Consider the following 16,797-nt stretch of genomic DNA (forward strand, 5'->3'; position numbering starts at 1 on the left):
GCTGACATTTTTACTTTTTTTGTTATTAATCGAAATTTAACGATTTTTTTGCAAAAAAATGACATTTTTCACTTTCAGTTGTAAAATTTTGCAAAAAAAACGACATCCATATATAAATTTTGCTCTAAATTTATTGTTCTACATGTCTTTGATAAAAAAAAAATGTTTGGGTAAAAAAAAAATGGTTTGGGTAAAAGTTATAGCGTTTACAAACTATGGTACAAAAATGTGAATTTCCGCTTTTTGAAGCAGCTCTGACTTTCTGAGCACCTGTCATGTTTCCTGAGGTTCTACAATGCCCAGACAGTACAAACACCCCACAAATGACCCCATTTCGGAAAGTACACACCCTAAGGTATTCGCTGATGGGCATAGTGAGTTCATAGAACTTTTTATTTTTTGTCACAAGTTAGCGGAAAATGATGATTTTTTATTTTTTTTTTTTTTCTTACAAAGTCTCATATTCCACTAACTTGTGACAAAAAATAAAAACTTCCATGAACTCACTATGCCCATCACGAAATACCTTGGGGTCTCTTCTTTCCAAAATGGGGTCACTTGTGGGGTAGTTATACTGCCCTGGCATTCTAGGGGCCCAAATGTGTGGTAAGGAGTTTGAAATCAAATTCTGTAGAAAATGACGAGTGAAATCCGAAAGGTGCTCTTTGGAATGTGGGCCCCTTTGCCCACCTAGGCTGCAAAAAAGTGTCACACATCTGGTATTTCTCTCACCCAGCATGGGTATATGTAAAAAGACACCCCAAAACACATTCCCCAACTTCTCCTGAATACGGAGATACCAGATGTGTGACACTTTTTTGCAGCCTAGGTGGGCAAAGGGGCCCATATTCCAAAGAGCACCTTTCGGATTTCACTCGTCATTTTTTACAGAATTTGATTTCAAACTCCTTACCACACATTTGGGCCCCTAGAATGCCAGGGCAGTATAACTACCCCACAAGTGACCCCATTTTGGAAAGAAGAGACCCCAAGGTATTCGCTGATGGGCATAGTGAGTTCATGGAAGTTTTTATTTTTTGTCACAAGTTAGTGGAATATGAGACTTTGTATGAAAAAAAAATAAAAAAAATAAAAATCATCATTTTCCACTAACTTGTGACAAAAAATAAAAAATTCTAGGAACTCGCCATGCCCCTCACGGAATACCTTGGGGTGTCTTCTTTCCAAAATGGGGTCACTTGTGGGGTAGTTATACTGCCCTGGCATTTTCCAGGGGCCCTAATGTGTGGTAAGTAGGTAAATGACCAGTGAAATCCAAAAGGTGCTCTTTGGAATATGGGCCCCTTTGCCCACCTAGGCTGCAAAAAAGTGCCACACATGTGGTATCTTCGTACTCAGGAGAAGTTGGGGAATGTGTTTTGGGGTGTCTTTTTACATATACCCATGCTGGGTGAGAGAAATATCTTGGCAAAAGACAACTTTTCCCATTTTTTTATACAAAGTTGGCATTTGACCAAGATATTTATCTCACCCAGCATGGGTATATGTAAAATGACACCCCAAAACACATTCCCCACCTTCTCCAGAGTACGGAGATACCAGATGTGTGACACTTTTTTGCAGCCTAGGTGGGCAAAGGGGCCCATATTCCAAAGAGCACCTTTCGGATTTCACTCGTCATTTTTTACAGAATTTGATTTCAAACTCCTTACCACACATTTGGGCCCCTAAAATACCAGGGCATTATACCTACCCCACAAGTGACCCCATTTTGGAAAGAATAGACCCCAAGGTATTCGCTGATGGGCATAGTGAGTTCATGGAAGTTTTTATTTTTTGTCACAAGTTAGTGGAATATGAGACTTTGTATGAAAAAAAAAAAAAAAAAAAAAAATCATCATTTTCCACTAACTTGTGACAAAAAATAAAAAATTCTAGGAACTCGCCATGCCCCTCACGGAATACCTTGGGGTGTCTTCTTTCCAAAATGGGGTCACTTGTGGGGTAGTTATACTGCCCTGGCATTTTCCAGGGGCCCTAATGTGTGGTAAGTAGGTAAATGACCAGTGAAATCCGAAAGGTGCTCTTTGGAATATGGGCCCCTTTGCCCACCTAGGCTGCAAAAAAGTGTCACACATCTGGTATCTCCGTACTCGGCAGAAGTTGGGGAATGTGTTTTGGGGTGTCTTTTTACATATACCCATGCTGGGTGAGAGAAATATCTTGGCAAAAGACAACTTTTCCCATTTTTTTATACAAAGTTGGCATTTGACCAAGATATTTATCTCACCCAGCATGGGTATATGTAAAATGACACCCCAAAACACATTCCCCAACTTCTCCTGAGTACGGCGATACCACATGTGTGACACTTTTTTGCAGCCTAGATGCGCAAAGGGGCCCAAATTCCTTTTAGGAGGGCATTTTTAGACATTTGGATACCAGACTTCTTCTCACGCTTTGGGGCCCCTAGAATGCCAGGGCAGTATAAATACCCCACATGTGACCCCATTTTGGAAAGAAGACACCCCAAGGTATTCAATGAGGGGCATGGCGAGTTCATAGAAATTTTTTTTTTTGGCACAAGTTAGCGGAAATTTATATTTTTTATTTTTTTCTCACAAAGTCTCCCGTTCCGCTAACTTGGGACAAAAATTTCAATCTTTCATGGACTCAATATGCCCCTCACGGAATACCTGGGGGTGTCTTCTTTCCGAAATGGGGTCACATGTGGGGTATTTATACTGCCCTGGCATTCTAGGGGCCCTAAAGCGTGAGAAGAAGTCTGGAATATAAATGTCTAAAAAATTTTACGCATTTGGATTCCGTGAGGGGTATGGTGAGTTCATGTGAGATTTAATTTTTTGTCACAAGTTAGTGGAATATGAGACTTTGTAAGAAAAAAAAATAATAATTCCGCTAACTTGGGCCAAAAAAATGTCTGAATGGAGCCTTACAGGGGGGTGATCAATGACAGGGGGGTGATCAATGACAGGGGGGTAATCAATGACAGGGGGGTGATCAATGACAGGGGGGTGATCAATGACAGGGGGGTGATCAGGGAGTCTATATGGGGTGATAACCACAGTCATTGATCACGCCCGTGTAAGGCTTCATTCAGACGTCCGGATGCGTTTTGCGGATCCGATCCATCTATCAGTGGATCCGTAAAAATCATGCGGACATCTGAATGGAGCTTTACAGGGGGGTGATCAGGGAGTCTATATGGGGTGATCACCACAGTCATTGATCATGCCCCTGTAAGGCTTCATTCAGACGTCCGGATGCGTTTTGCGGATCCGATCCATCTATCAGTGGATCCGTAAAAATCATGCGGACGTCTGAATGGAGCTTTACAGGGGGGTAATCAATGACAGGGGGGTGATCAATGACAGGGGGGTGATCAGGGAGTCTATATGGGGTGATAACCACAGTCATTGATCATGCCCCTGTAAGGCTTCATTCAGACGTCCGGATGCGTTTTGCGGATCCGATCCATCTATCAGGGGTGATTAGGGGTGATCAGGGGCTAATAAGGGGTTAATAAGTGACGGGGGGGGGGGGGGGTGTAGTGTAGTGTAGTGGTGCTTGGTGCTACTTTACTGAGCTACCTGTGTCCTCTGGTGGTCGATCCAAACAAAGGGGACCACCAGAGGACCAGGTAGCAGGTATATTAGACGCTGTTATCAAAACAGCGTCTAATATACCTGTTAGGGGTTAAAAAAAACACATCTCCAGCCTGCCAGCGAACGATCGCCGCTGGCAGGCTGGAGATCCACTCGCTTACCTTCCGTTCCTGTGAGCGCGCGCGCCTGTGTGCGCGCGTTCACAGGAAATCTCGCGTCTCGCGAGATGACGCGTATATGCGTCCACTCGGAATGAATCAAACACCTCCAGGACGCGTCTGTGCGTACAGCGGTCCGGAGGTGGTTAATAAAGACTCGGACACCAGCCGTTTTTATTAACAAACATAGAATATAAATAGTATCAGATAATTAGAAAAGGCTCCACCAGCAATTATACAACTATCTACTGAGGAAGGAACTTGTTTCCGAAACGCGTCTAGTGTGTATTGAGACCAGGCTACCGGTGCGGTTTTTCTAAAAAACGCAAGAGGACTTTTCTTCAAACATATACCGCTGCAAAGATTTGTTCATTAAGAATCTACTAAGTGGACTGAAACTGTGTTGTTACATCTGACACTGCCACAAGCACAAGGTAAATCCTGCTGTGTTCACTCTCCCTGGCCTGACAAGTTCAGGCAATCACCGTCTCGGCTCAGCTATACCATCTTCCGTCTGGCCGGACGGTGCAGGCTCCTACGTCACAAACCAGCGATCGACTCCTTGGCTGGACACGTGGGACGCTGAGCGAGCGGGTCTGAAGGTTTGCTCCGCCAGGAACAAGTAAGTGGAGCCCCACAGATTGGAGCAAGTGTGGTTACTATCGGTCAGACGACATTTAAACACAGAGTCACCCTTGTGGGAAATTACAACAAGGACAATCTTGAACTTTTGGTTCTAACCAGTTGGCAAACTGGTATTTATAATCATGGACATTTGAGCGGTTCATTAGAATAACCCTTGTAGCCTAAATTCAGTCATTAGGTCTCATTCCTAGGAGTACTCCGGTTATATAGGTTTGTGCGAGAGCTCCGCACTTTTATACCTATTTACACATTCTGTTATGTTTGTATGCTGATACTGACACTAAGTTAGTTTGTATTTATTTAGTGTAACAATAAATTTCATGCAAAAATACTGTGAGCCAGCCTATATTATTATTTATAGAATATAAATAACCATATAAAAATAACCATAACAATAATCAATTCCTTGCAAAGGGAGGTCCTTGAAGCCCCAAATAACTGGAATACCTCACCAGGTTGCCTCCAGCCGTTGCCTGCCAGCTCGGAAGCACCACTGAATGGCCCCTCCTTCAACAGACTATGTAACACTTTATACAGAGGGCACAGAGCATATGGCCCTATACACAGAAGGCACAGAGTATGTGGCACTATATACAGAGGACACAGAGTATGTGGCACTATATACAGAGGTTAGGAGAGTATGTGGCACTATATACGGAGGGTACAGAGTATGTGGAACTATATACAGAGGGTACAGAGTATGTGGCACTACCATTGGGGGCCCTATGTGCAGCACTAATGCTGATATTATATTCAGGGAACAGAATGTTGCACTAAGAGGAGTTTGTGTTAGTATGCAGGGTGCCATAAAGAGAGAAGCTGAAGACATCTTCTTGGCAAAATCTGCGGAGCTGAATTGTGGCCAGGAGAGGTCATCATGGTTGCCTGAACCAGATAGAGAAGAACTGAGGAGGAGACGTCACCTTTAAGTAACTAAAATGGAAATGATTATTCTGCTACTGACTGTGTATGATGAGTGCTGTAGTCACGATTATAATCTACAGCTGATGATGGGTGGTATTATGCTGTTTTGTGAAACAACAACTCCCAGCATCCCTTTACTACTGTTTAGGCCATACCAGTAGCTGTAGTCTCCGGATTTGACCCTCCACTACTTCACCTGAGCTAAACCTGATCTCCATACTTACCCTGAGTTGACTGCCCTGACTGTAGGACTGAATTTGGATTACATGAACTCTGCTTGTCCTGACCTCAACTTGTCCTTGAGGTCAGGTTTTGCCTGACCCCTCATTGTTTTGCACCAGTGTATCTTGACTCTATAGGTCAGCAGTCTACAGTCATAAGCAGCTAACATTTTCAAGCTGGTGGCATAGCTACATCGCCACTACTCACAGTGGTTCAAAGGTGATGTTCATCATCTATGTAGCATGAGGCTTCTTCCAGGCTCTTTTACTCTCAGTTCCAAGTACAGACTGCTTCCTCTATGCTTGTTTCTAGACAAGTTTCTGCCCCCCTCTGCCCCACAACAGAATGCAGCTTTTACCACACCATATCCCTCTCATCTGCCATGACAAGCAGACTCTTTAAGCTACTGAAATGCTGTCACTCAGCTGGTAGCCTCTCACCACTTGGTAACCACCGATTGTGTCTGGTTATGAAGTTTGGGTTTGTGGCAAAGTCATAAACTGTGGCTGATCTGCTCCGCTGTTCTGTGCTGGGCCTGCAACCTCTGGAGGGTTCATCAGTAGTGTTGATCACGAATATTCAAATTGCGAATTTTAATCACGAATATCGGCACTTCGAGAATTCGCGAATATTTAGAATATCGCTAAATATATTCGTAATCGCAAATATTCGAATTTTTTTTAAATACCAGTTCATGTGAATTTTTATGCGAAAATTTTATGCGGATTTTATGCGAATTTTCTCAATCAAGAAAATAATGCCTTGAGATCATGAATTTGCGAATTTTCGAATATATGGCGAATATTCGCCCAAATATTCGCAAAATATCGCGAATTCGAATATTGCCCCTGCCGCTCATCACTATTCATCAGCAGACAGCAACTCTCTGTCCTGGCTTTCTCTCATGTCCAAGACATTCTTTGTTACGATTACATTGCATGTGTCTGCACTCCATGGTCATCCTAATCACAGTGACCATCTCATTGTCCCCAACTTGGGAACTCTCCTCCTCCTGCTTCCTAGCCTGCATTCCTATGCAGAAAGCAGTGTACAATCCATTGGTAGGACACCATCACCATCTAGTGACCAGATTTCATTATTATAACTCATTTACGCTGGCTTTCCCTGGCTGCTGACACTTCTACCTTCATCAGGGCTGAGTACGAGCAGCGGAACCAATTATGGACCACTTCATCCTGTATTTGATAGTAGAGCAACATGCTCAGTAGTTTTTGTGTTCTCTTCCTTCTCTCAGTGGTGATTTCATAGAGAAGCTCAGACACCTTTTGTTCATTGGTTCCCCAAATTCATAGAAATGTATAGCTATATTTCTGTCTAGACAATGGAGAAATTAATTGCAGTTCATTACATACTATAATTTATGAGTGAAATTTCTAAAGGGTGTGTGTGTGAGGGGCTATTTTCTTTGCCCGGTAGGAAGACAGGAGAACAGAGGTTTAGCTACTGGGGTAGACAGGGTCAGCAGGAGCTGACTGGAATGCACTCCTGGGAAATGCAGGGGCTTTATCTGTCATGTGACCTGCTGCTTCAGATTAGTGATCAAACTAGTTAAAAAGGGTAGAAAACTACACCTGAAAGCAGTCTTTTTGTATTGATAACAATAATGGTTTGCATTTCTTTTACATTGCTGACAGCCCATTTAACCTTGATTATACAACTTCATATTGTACTTGCTGAAATTTACGTTTTAATAGAAAAAGAGAAGAAGATAATATGATATAAGTGCTTTTATTTCAAGGCAGGAAAACAAATCCAGCATGCTAAAAAACAAAAAAAATTACATTAATTATGTGACAAATAGTTAGTTGTTAATAGCGTTCTTCATTGCGAATGGAAATAGGCTCTTCTTAATGCAAATTAAGACCTTTCCTTCTTACAAAGCGTCTCGCACGGACAGGCGTCTGATCTGCACTCGTTTTCTCGTGTCCACAGTCTGTATTCATGCAGTCACATTTCTCCACATCGATGTACTCATGGTCTACCTCACTGCCATCAGAACATTGGAGCTTGACGTGCTTCTGGCTGGTCTGCACCTCCTGGCAGCAGGTACATTTATGTGACATGGCTCTGGCTTGCGCAGAGTACCTAGAGTATAGAAACGGGATTCATTTATCAGTCTTTATCATTATAATTTTTTTTTTTTTTTTATGTATTACTCTAAGGTAATGTAATAAAGTTTGCATGAGAAAAAAGTAATAAAATTCTTAGGTGACTTTAATCACCACTTAGGGAAGCTCAGGAGTTTTCTTCATACTGTTCGATGATAGAGTTTAACCCCTTAAAGGGGTTGTCCATCATTAACATGTTTTTTAAATACCAAACCCACACTACCAAACCTGTAAAGCATACTTTCTTGCTTTCGACTGCTTGGTTCCTGCTCCATGGACCTCCTGCTGTCTTCACTGTGCTTCTAAACTTCTAGCATGGACAGGGTCACATTCACCCCTGTAGCCAATAACTGACCTCATCACTCACCCACTCAACCCAACTTCTTTTGTTGGAAAGTGTGCAGCTGTTCAATCATAAATACAATACACCAGACAACTGGCATAAATACATTGATTAATCTCCTCCTTAAAGCTCTATGTCTCCTGCTTCCCTTCACACTTTGCATGACAAAAATAGCTGCCTGCAACCACCACTAGATGGAGCTCAGTGAATGGAAGTGTATACAGTTACCATTGACATTAATGTCGCACTGAGCTGTTCCTAGTTGTGGCTGCAGTGGACCTATGTCGGGAACAAATGTAGCTCAGCCAGGTCACCCATCTTATCTGGCCCCATAGCAGTCTGCCTCCATGGTGAATACATTGGCATATTACCACTGCTCTAAACAGGCCATTAGAAAATCAAGAGTTGATAAAACAGTTCACTGGAATATTGAACATATTATTCATATACATTAATATCACAAATAAATTTATATCCATTGTGAACTAATATTTTGTAGTGTCACTTACAATGAATAGGTTCCACATGTTCCATCACATCGAGCCATCCTCACCCTATTTTCTGACCGGCAGTTGTTGTAGACGAGATAGTCATAGCTTGTTTGCAGGTGACAGGAAGAAGTTTTTTCAATACCTGCCAAGTAAATTATATTTTGTTGTATTTACTTTGATACAATAACAGGATAATTACAGAACAAGATAAGAATTCAAAGGGGTTATCCCATCTCGACCATTCATGGCCAAAATGGAAATGACCAGAGTGAGTAGTTACAGAAACATCTGAGCCTGCTGTACTCCGCTGATTCCATAACTCCCATAGCAATGAATGGTACCTATGCAAACAGTGGATTATATGAGATTTGAAAAATGGCTTCTTAGGTTGCATCTGGTATTGCATCTTGCATTTGGCCGAGGAGCTGTACCAGAAAGGGTCTTTGGACAAGAGTGGCGCCGTTTCTTGAAGAGGGAAGCCATTTTGAATTTTGCATCAAAATATAGTCCCCTTACAAAGGTTTTACTGTACCAATAAATATAAAAATAAAACACACTGCTGTAAATTCTATACATATGTTCTATACTTACATATCTTACAGCAGCCATTAGGTAAAAGCTGAATGGTGTCCTGCAAAAGTATAAAAAAACATTTACAGTCTGTTCAAAAAAATATATTTCGGAAAAAATAAAAACATCCCAGGAAAGATGAAGGCTGTAAAATTTTGAGTTAGGGACAAGTATATTATTACATAGTAGGATATTTTATGTAAAGCGGTATTGCGCAAATGTTGGCATCAGACTACTGGAAGTTATAAGGAGGTGGAGGGGAAATTGTTTAGCAACTTCCAGTACAGTATCTTTCGGGAAAATTAATTTCCACCTTTCAAATATGGGAAAATTTTGAGTGAAGCACTGGTGTAATTACATTGGTCCCTTGAGTTACATTATTAATTGGTTCCAGGATGACCATTGTACCATATGTTGAAACCACTGTATCATGAGTCCAAATCTCCATGGAAAACTACTAATTGGTTCTGGAGCCCCAAAGGGTGCAGTGCAAGACATAAACAGGATCTGAACATGGTGCATATGCTGAGAAACAGATATTAGAGGCTGAAGCATGGAGGTTAGTGGTTGATATCTGTGATGGTTTATATCAGTTAAAGTCTTACAACTGTATCTTAAACCGATATGTTCTGGGAAAATGTGTTCAATAGGTAGGATGCTTGCATTTATATTACTCACAGGTTCACATAGATCCTCATTAAAAAGAGGGCACGAGATTTCTGAGACGGATGTGATGAATTGGTTCCTTAACACGACACAGCTGTACACGGTGCAGTTGTTATTTTCAGCATATAGAGTTGTACCAGGCTGTAGAAGACAACCGTAAAGAAAGTCAAGGTTGTAAAAATGTTAGCAAGTTCTTAAAGATATTTCCAGTGCTTCCCTTTATAGGTACAGTGTATACAGGAAGCTGAGAACAACCGATGCATGTTCAGCCTTATTTTTATACTTGAATATTGTCATTTCCCTAAGGCCTCCACCATTTAAAGGTGTTGTCCTACCATAAGAACTGGAGGAGGGCATTTAACAAGACTATCAAGTCTTGATTCCCCCTTTCTCAGCCAGATGTATGCATATTAGGGGTTTACATTGATCTTGATACTGCCCTGCATGTCAGGTGAGATTCTCAGCAAACTAACCCTGGGGGGAAATTCTAGATCTGTCTGCATGTTCTCAGGTTTTGCTTTTTAAAGACGCAGCACAGTCTTTGGTCATAGCCTTTGGGATAATTTTCTGCAGTTTATTTGAGAAGTGAATACTTGGCTTAGGAATATATGGAAATACTTTTCTAGGCTATATTCTCCAATAAGTACCCTAAAATTTATATATTAATACTACCAATTATTTTCTATATGAAAATAGATTGACTGATCATTAGTTCTCCCAAATCTCCCAATGTCAATATTTCTAGACCAATGAGGCTGCTCCCATTAAAGGGATCTTGTATGTAATAATAAATTTAAAAAAATGCTGATTCTGGTTAAATCCCTTATAGTTTCAGCGCTGTTGCTCTGGTGCCCCCCATCACTGCAGTAATGTCAGCATATTAACAACGTGTGACCACTGCAGCCAATCATTGGCGTCAGCAGTTGAAAATGACTATGTGTGTACAGCTCCTATAAGTTTCTTTCATCTGTCACATACTTAATTAACTCCCTGCCTAGGGGAAAGGATGAATGGAGTATCAATACAGGATCGGACTACACAGGGTCGGTTTGTAGTCTGTTACCATGGGAACACGCAGATCTACATAGAAGCTGTATACACTTTGCAAGACTAGTTGCAGCATTACTTTCTTTTTCATTTTAGATGCTTTAGAAGAATAGGATGGACATGGTTTTTAAATATTACCGATGTAATCAATAGAAAAAGTGATGCATGAACATACCTTCATGAGTTTGTAACTGCCGCCATAGTTTATAACGCAATGGGTTTGTTCACATACTCCACAACAGTCTTTTGTGTTCTGTCTCAGCTCAAAGCCCTGTGATTAAAAGTTGAGAAGAAAAACATATATAATATATATATACTTTCTTATATAGATATATCATATCATATAACTGATTGCCTGATTGGAGTCGGGAAGGAATTTTTTATTCCCCTAAAGTGAGGAAAATTGGCTTCTACCTCACAGTTTTTTTTTGCCTTCCTCTGGATCAACTTGCAGAATGACAGGCCAAACTGGATGGACAAATGTCTTTTTTCGGCCTTATGTACTATGTTACTATGTTACTATATTATATATCATTACTTATATAGACTGTACTTACGATCGGGCACTCTATGTTACAAGGTACATGGGTGCATTTTATCTCTAGTCCTGTTGGGCTGTTGTCATCCTCTGTGCACACACAGCTCTGGCATTTGTCGGAAAACACTGGTGCTCCGGGCTGCAGAGATACAATGTCACAGCATGCTCAGAAGGAAAGTGAGAAGCATTGTACAAATAGCTAAAGCATCAACATTAGCTAAATAATAAAAATGTCAAAAAAATTCATTACATTCATTACACTACATAACTCGCCTAATAGATATTAGTTATAAACTTACACTAAATTTCTGCGGATCTCTGACTATAGAGAATGGCCATGGTGCATTGGAACGACTACATGTTCCTGTCAAGGTGGCCATACACCTTCAATAGCTGTTGGCCAAATGCTCATTTCACCGACAGCTATCTCTCACGACCTCCCCAATTACACTTGGTTCAGGAGAAAAGTGGTCATGTAAATGGAGATAAAGGATGAAATCTGTGGAAAGACACCTAGGCAGTAGATTAACTCAAGTCAGGACAAAGGGATGAGGTGTTAAAATTCAAGGTGCTTGATCCAGATGATGTTCGTAGAGATTCTTGAGCTCCCCATTTACATTAGATTGGCATCCAGTCCCACCAAAAATGGTAGGTTCAGCAGACAATACTGTTATGTTTATAGAGGTTTTTAGCTGATTATAAAGCAGTGCAAGACCACGGAAGAGCAAAGTTAGTAGCATCGTAGCGTCACTGTGTCTGGGGCACTTGATTTAGCAGTGACTATTTTATGGATACTGCTATGTGGCTGGCTCAATATATGGTTAATTCTGTTTAATGGGCACAATTCTGCATGGATGCTAATACTTTGCTGATGTATGTACAGTATATAGCCTGTATATACTAAAATGTGGAATGTGGATAGGTAGTGCCACTTCATAGGCACTGTGATACCCAATTAGTTTAAGGTATGTTTTCCAGAGTTTGGCCAGTATTATAGTGCATTTAAAGTTCCATACTTGTAGTTCTTGTCCTTAGTGCATGTCCCAAAAGGCAGGGAGCTGGCCATCCATATTACATGTAATAGCTTGGCACGTAATTGCTAGTGATGAGCGGCAGGGGCTATATTCAAATTCGCGATATTTCACGAATATTTGGGTGAATATTCGTCATATATTCGCGAAATCAAGATATTCTTTTGATTGCAAAAAATCGGCAATGTAATATTCGCGTAATGCGCACAAAATACAGGCGTGGGTCACTTTAGCTACATTTTCCAAGCTACTAGAAGTTTCCTGAGACTGGAGAAAATGGTTGGCACGGCAGAACATTAAAAATGGCTTTATATGCAGTTAGAGTGCTCCAATATATTCGCGATTGCGCTAATCGGCACTAATGATGCGAATATTTCTCAGAACTGCTCTCTCTCTCAGAACTTTAAAAAACAGCAGAAAATGGCTGCTGGGGAGTTTATTATATAGTAAGGGGTAGGCAGCTTTCCTATTGGTTGCTAGGGATGTTACTAAGCTCATACAAAGACATTGCAGCCTTCTCATTGGCCCACAAGCAAGAAGGGAGGTTATTGATTAAAAAAAAATCTAGAATATATTCAAAATTATTAATATATATCACTATATTCTAAATATTTGCGAATTCTCGAAGTGCCGATATTTGCGATTAATATTTGCTATTTGAATATTCGCGCCCAACACTAGTAATTGCAGCGTTGAATAATTGTCTGCTGTGCCTAAACCCATTTGGTTATGTGGTGCAGAGAGAGTTCCCTCAATTTGCCTCCAAATGTTCAACTATTATCTGCATGAGAACCTGTTTCCAGGAGTTTAATTCCCCTACAGCACCAGTACAGGGTTAGTGAAGCATTAGGGTCTATTCACACGTCCGTTTTTTCTTTCCTGATCTGTTCCGTTTTTTCAGGAACAGATCTGGACCAGATCTGGACCCATTCATTTTCAATGGGTCCTGGAAAAAAACGGACAGCTCAATGTCTGATTTTTTCCAGGACCCATTGAAAATGAATGGGTCCAGATCTGGTCCAGATCTGTTCCTGAAAAAACGGAACAGATCAGGAAATAAAAAACGGACGTGTGAATGGACCATTACAATGGTGCTTCCTGAAATCTATGATGTTGTAGGCACTCTGATAAATTGATTTAATATCAATAAATTATCCCAGATAGTGTAAAAGAATATGGAGGTCCTTAAGCCTATGGAAAACTTACCAAATATTCTGCGTTTCCATGCACACAGACATTCTTACGAACTGCAAGACAGCAAAACAGATATAAGTTATTTTAACTAGCATACAACTGGTTAAAATGTTTGAGGTAACTGGGAAATGTATTGTCATTTATAACTAATGGAAGTTGGCGATCAACTACCAATACAATTTGACCAAGTTCACTAGTGTCTTATCCTGGATGATTTGACTTTTTTTTTGCTTAATTTTTTCTTTATTTGCTTGAAGGAGCCATCTTACACTCAAAAAAAAGAGAAATTTCTCAATGTTAAAGGGTGATTAAACCTACTGTATGTTAAAAATAAACTGAGGGCGCAAGCGCTCTGGCCTTTCAACATTCATGGCTCTGCTCGGTTTTCGAATGAGTATGGATGGCATGTACTTTTTATAAATCTGAATTCCTCTCCCTTAATAAGCCTAGTAGAGCCAATGAAAACCAAAGAGGCGGAGAGCTTTGAGCAGTTGGCGGTGCAGAAAAAATGTGCACCAATTTTTTTCCACTGCATGTTAATGGGATTGTGGAAACCCCATTTACTTGCATGGGAGGCAGTTTCAGCATGGAATTTCAGCATGGGAATCTTTAAACCTCCATTGTATGCATTTGTGCTGGGGATTGCCATTAGCAGCGGACCACAAGTGCAGGATCTTTCCCCCCCCCCCCGGTATAGATGCACCACTGCATATGGGGTTGAGCACTTCCTGCTTTTTAATACCACGCCAATCTGTAGTTTGTATTTTGAATTTTTTGGAGGTGTAGAAACTCCTAGTCTGAATGTGCCTTTATTTCCATCCACAGGCAGCATTCTGGTGCACATGTGAGGCCCGGGCTATATCAGCCAGTCTTGGGGGGGGCTCAGAGCTCTCTGCCTCCTCCCATTGTATGCATGGTCACATGCTGGAGGTTACTGGGGGATTGCTTTGAGTCGGACATTGCGCTCCTGTAATTCGCCCACTGGCTCCTGGTATTGCCCATATGGCCCAGGTAGGTTTAGCGTTAGGTCCCGAGTTACTTGAGAAACCTTGGCACGGTGCTCGGGCTCAGACATGTCCTCACCTAGGACATGTTGGCTAATCTCTCAATTTTAACCCCAGTTTGAGGGCTTAGTAAGACCGCAGAGTGCACCTGTCTTTGTTTTTGTTATATTAAATATACTGTTTATCACATCCACATATCACATTTGCTATCCTGTGTAGGATGTCCATTGTGGTACTTGTGGTCCATTGTATGCATTTTTGCTGGGGATTGCCATTAGCAGCGGACCACAGGATCTCCCCCCCCCCCCCCCCCCCCTCCCGGTATAGATGCACCACTGCATATGGTTTGAGAACTTCCTGCTTTTTAATACCACGCCAATTTGTAGTTTGAATCTTTAAACCTAGCCTCATACATATTTAAAATATACATAACGATTTTATTTATAAAAGCAAAAAGCTAAAACTAATTGGTAAATCAAAAAGATTATAAAAATGTATATATTATCTGATTATTTGTCCATTCAGTTTTCTTTTGCAAAAAACATCACTAGCATTAATATAGCCTTAGCAAAAAAAAAAAAAAGAATTAAAAAAATGATCTTAAAGAGATTTTCTGGTACTAGCAATTGAACAGATCCCAGATCAACATTCTATATTACTACCAGTAACCCTATTGATGACATATTAGATTGGTGGGAGTCAAACCAAGAAGGAGCCATGGCGTGCCAGCACTAGCACAGCTCCATGCACTGTGTAGTGGCAGAGAACTGTTCTGCAAGCTCTGTCCCATTGAAGAGTCAGACCCATGCCGATCTAATATTGATGACTTACCCTAAAAAATTGCTCATCAGGTTCTGGAAAGACCATTTAAGTCCTGAGCAGTTTAGAATATTGTACTGATTTAGATCAATGGCAGCATAATTACATCATCAAATAGGAAATAATGAAAAAAGGATCTCCCAGGGCCCATGGAAAACCTGATATAAAGCACATACCGCATGTGTAGACAGGACAGCAGTGTCCATCTGGAATGCTTCCAACCACTTCATAGCCAAGCTTACAGTTGGGGGATTTCGTTGAGCATAATTTAGTGTCACATTCTAAATGGAGGAAAGAATATCATAATTAGCCTTATGGAATCACATATGTCTACATGTTCATTCACATCAGAACTCTTTATGTAGTGTAACTATGAAGGAAACACAAGTACTTACTGCACACGGTCTCATTACAGCAGCTATCAGTGGGATTGATCTGGATCTCTGGATAGAAACCTTCCAGATTACAGGTCACTTGTTTCATTTCTTTACATTCATGTTCTTGACAAGTGATCCCAATACCACCTTCTCGGCAAATGCAGTCCTGGCAGTTATGTTGGAACTGTTCCCCAAACTGTAAGGACACAATATTAATCCACATTTAACAAAATCTAAATTTCAAATGCAAAAAATGGTATGCTTTTGAGTAGCATACATAATACAGCACCCATAAAAACCTATGTGCCCATGTAAATGATACCCCACTTTTGCGCTCTCAGAAGGTCTTCACTGGTCTCTTCTTCCTGGTCCCTCTTGAACAACAGGAAATGACCACTTAGCCAGTAGCAGTAAAGTGTTCCTTCCTTGAGTACTGCATCTAGAGGGACCTCAAAGTAGAAACCAGCTGAAGTGTCAGAATGAGAATGACAAAGATCAGTAAGTATCACTTTTTAAATGCCCTTTATTTCGGAGCCTTTAAAAAAAATGTTAGTGCCTGACAACCTCTTTGATAGTCTTCCTTCTTTGACTCAGTCATAGAAGTTGTCAATTTCTACTTATCTCAGACAACAATACAAAGATTTCTGGCCCAGCTGCTTGTAATGTGATGTACATTTACAGCCATGGCCTGGGCAACTTTTTATAGAGAATGGCTAAAAGGTTGAAAGGATGCCAGAAGAATGACTTACTTGTCGTGGTATGTTGTCAGTTCCAACACATCCTGAAAGAACAGAACAATACAAGTAAGATGCCGTGGTTCATTTAACTAATGCTTCAATATTTGCCCCTTATTTTTTGTCTTTTAGCATGTACCATGTTCTAGTCGACTGAGGAATCCTGACACCAATATTTCCCAGGTAATATGCTTAACCACCTACGATTTTCATTCCCCTTATTACCCCAAGGTAATGAATATGTAACGCCGCTTCATAATATACAATAGATATGTTATGTATATTTCAACTAACAGGTGAATAACATACTACTCATTC

The 16,797-nt window shown here is 40.8% G+C and overlaps 1 protein-coding gene across 1 annotated transcript in view; it reads right to left on the bottom strand.

The window, feature by feature from the left end:
• Positions 1-7,310: 7,310 nt before the first annotated feature.
• LOC120980024 (mucin-2-like) overlaps positions 7,311-16,797 on the bottom strand; it is a 112,518-nt gene continuing 103,031 nt past the window's right edge. Inside the window, exons 55-64 of the mRNA XM_040408889.1 lie at positions 16,495-16,526; positions 15,764-15,941; positions 15,545-15,649; positions 13,558-13,598; positions 11,340-11,459; positions 10,958-11,053; positions 9,748-9,876; positions 9,091-9,130; positions 8,518-8,641; positions 7,311-7,642 (exon numbers count right to left, since the gene is read on the bottom strand). Of these exons, the coding sequence (XP_040264823.1) occupies positions 7,405-7,642; positions 8,518-8,641; positions 9,091-9,130; positions 9,748-9,876; positions 10,958-11,053; positions 11,340-11,459; positions 13,558-13,598; positions 15,545-15,649; positions 15,764-15,941; positions 16,495-16,526 (1,103 nt within the window). The 3' untranslated portion in view covers positions 7,311-7,404. The remainder of the gene's footprint in view (positions 7,643-8,517; positions 8,642-9,090; positions 9,131-9,747; positions 9,877-10,957; positions 11,054-11,339; positions 11,460-13,557; positions 13,599-15,544; positions 15,650-15,763; positions 15,942-16,494; positions 16,527-16,797) is intronic.

This window comes from Bufo bufo, chromosome 10, assembly GCF_905171765.1.
Source record: "Bufo bufo chromosome 10, aBufBuf1.1, whole genome shotgun sequence".
NCBI classification, from domain to species: Eukaryota; Metazoa; Chordata; class Amphibia; order Anura; family Bufonidae; genus Bufo; species Bufo bufo.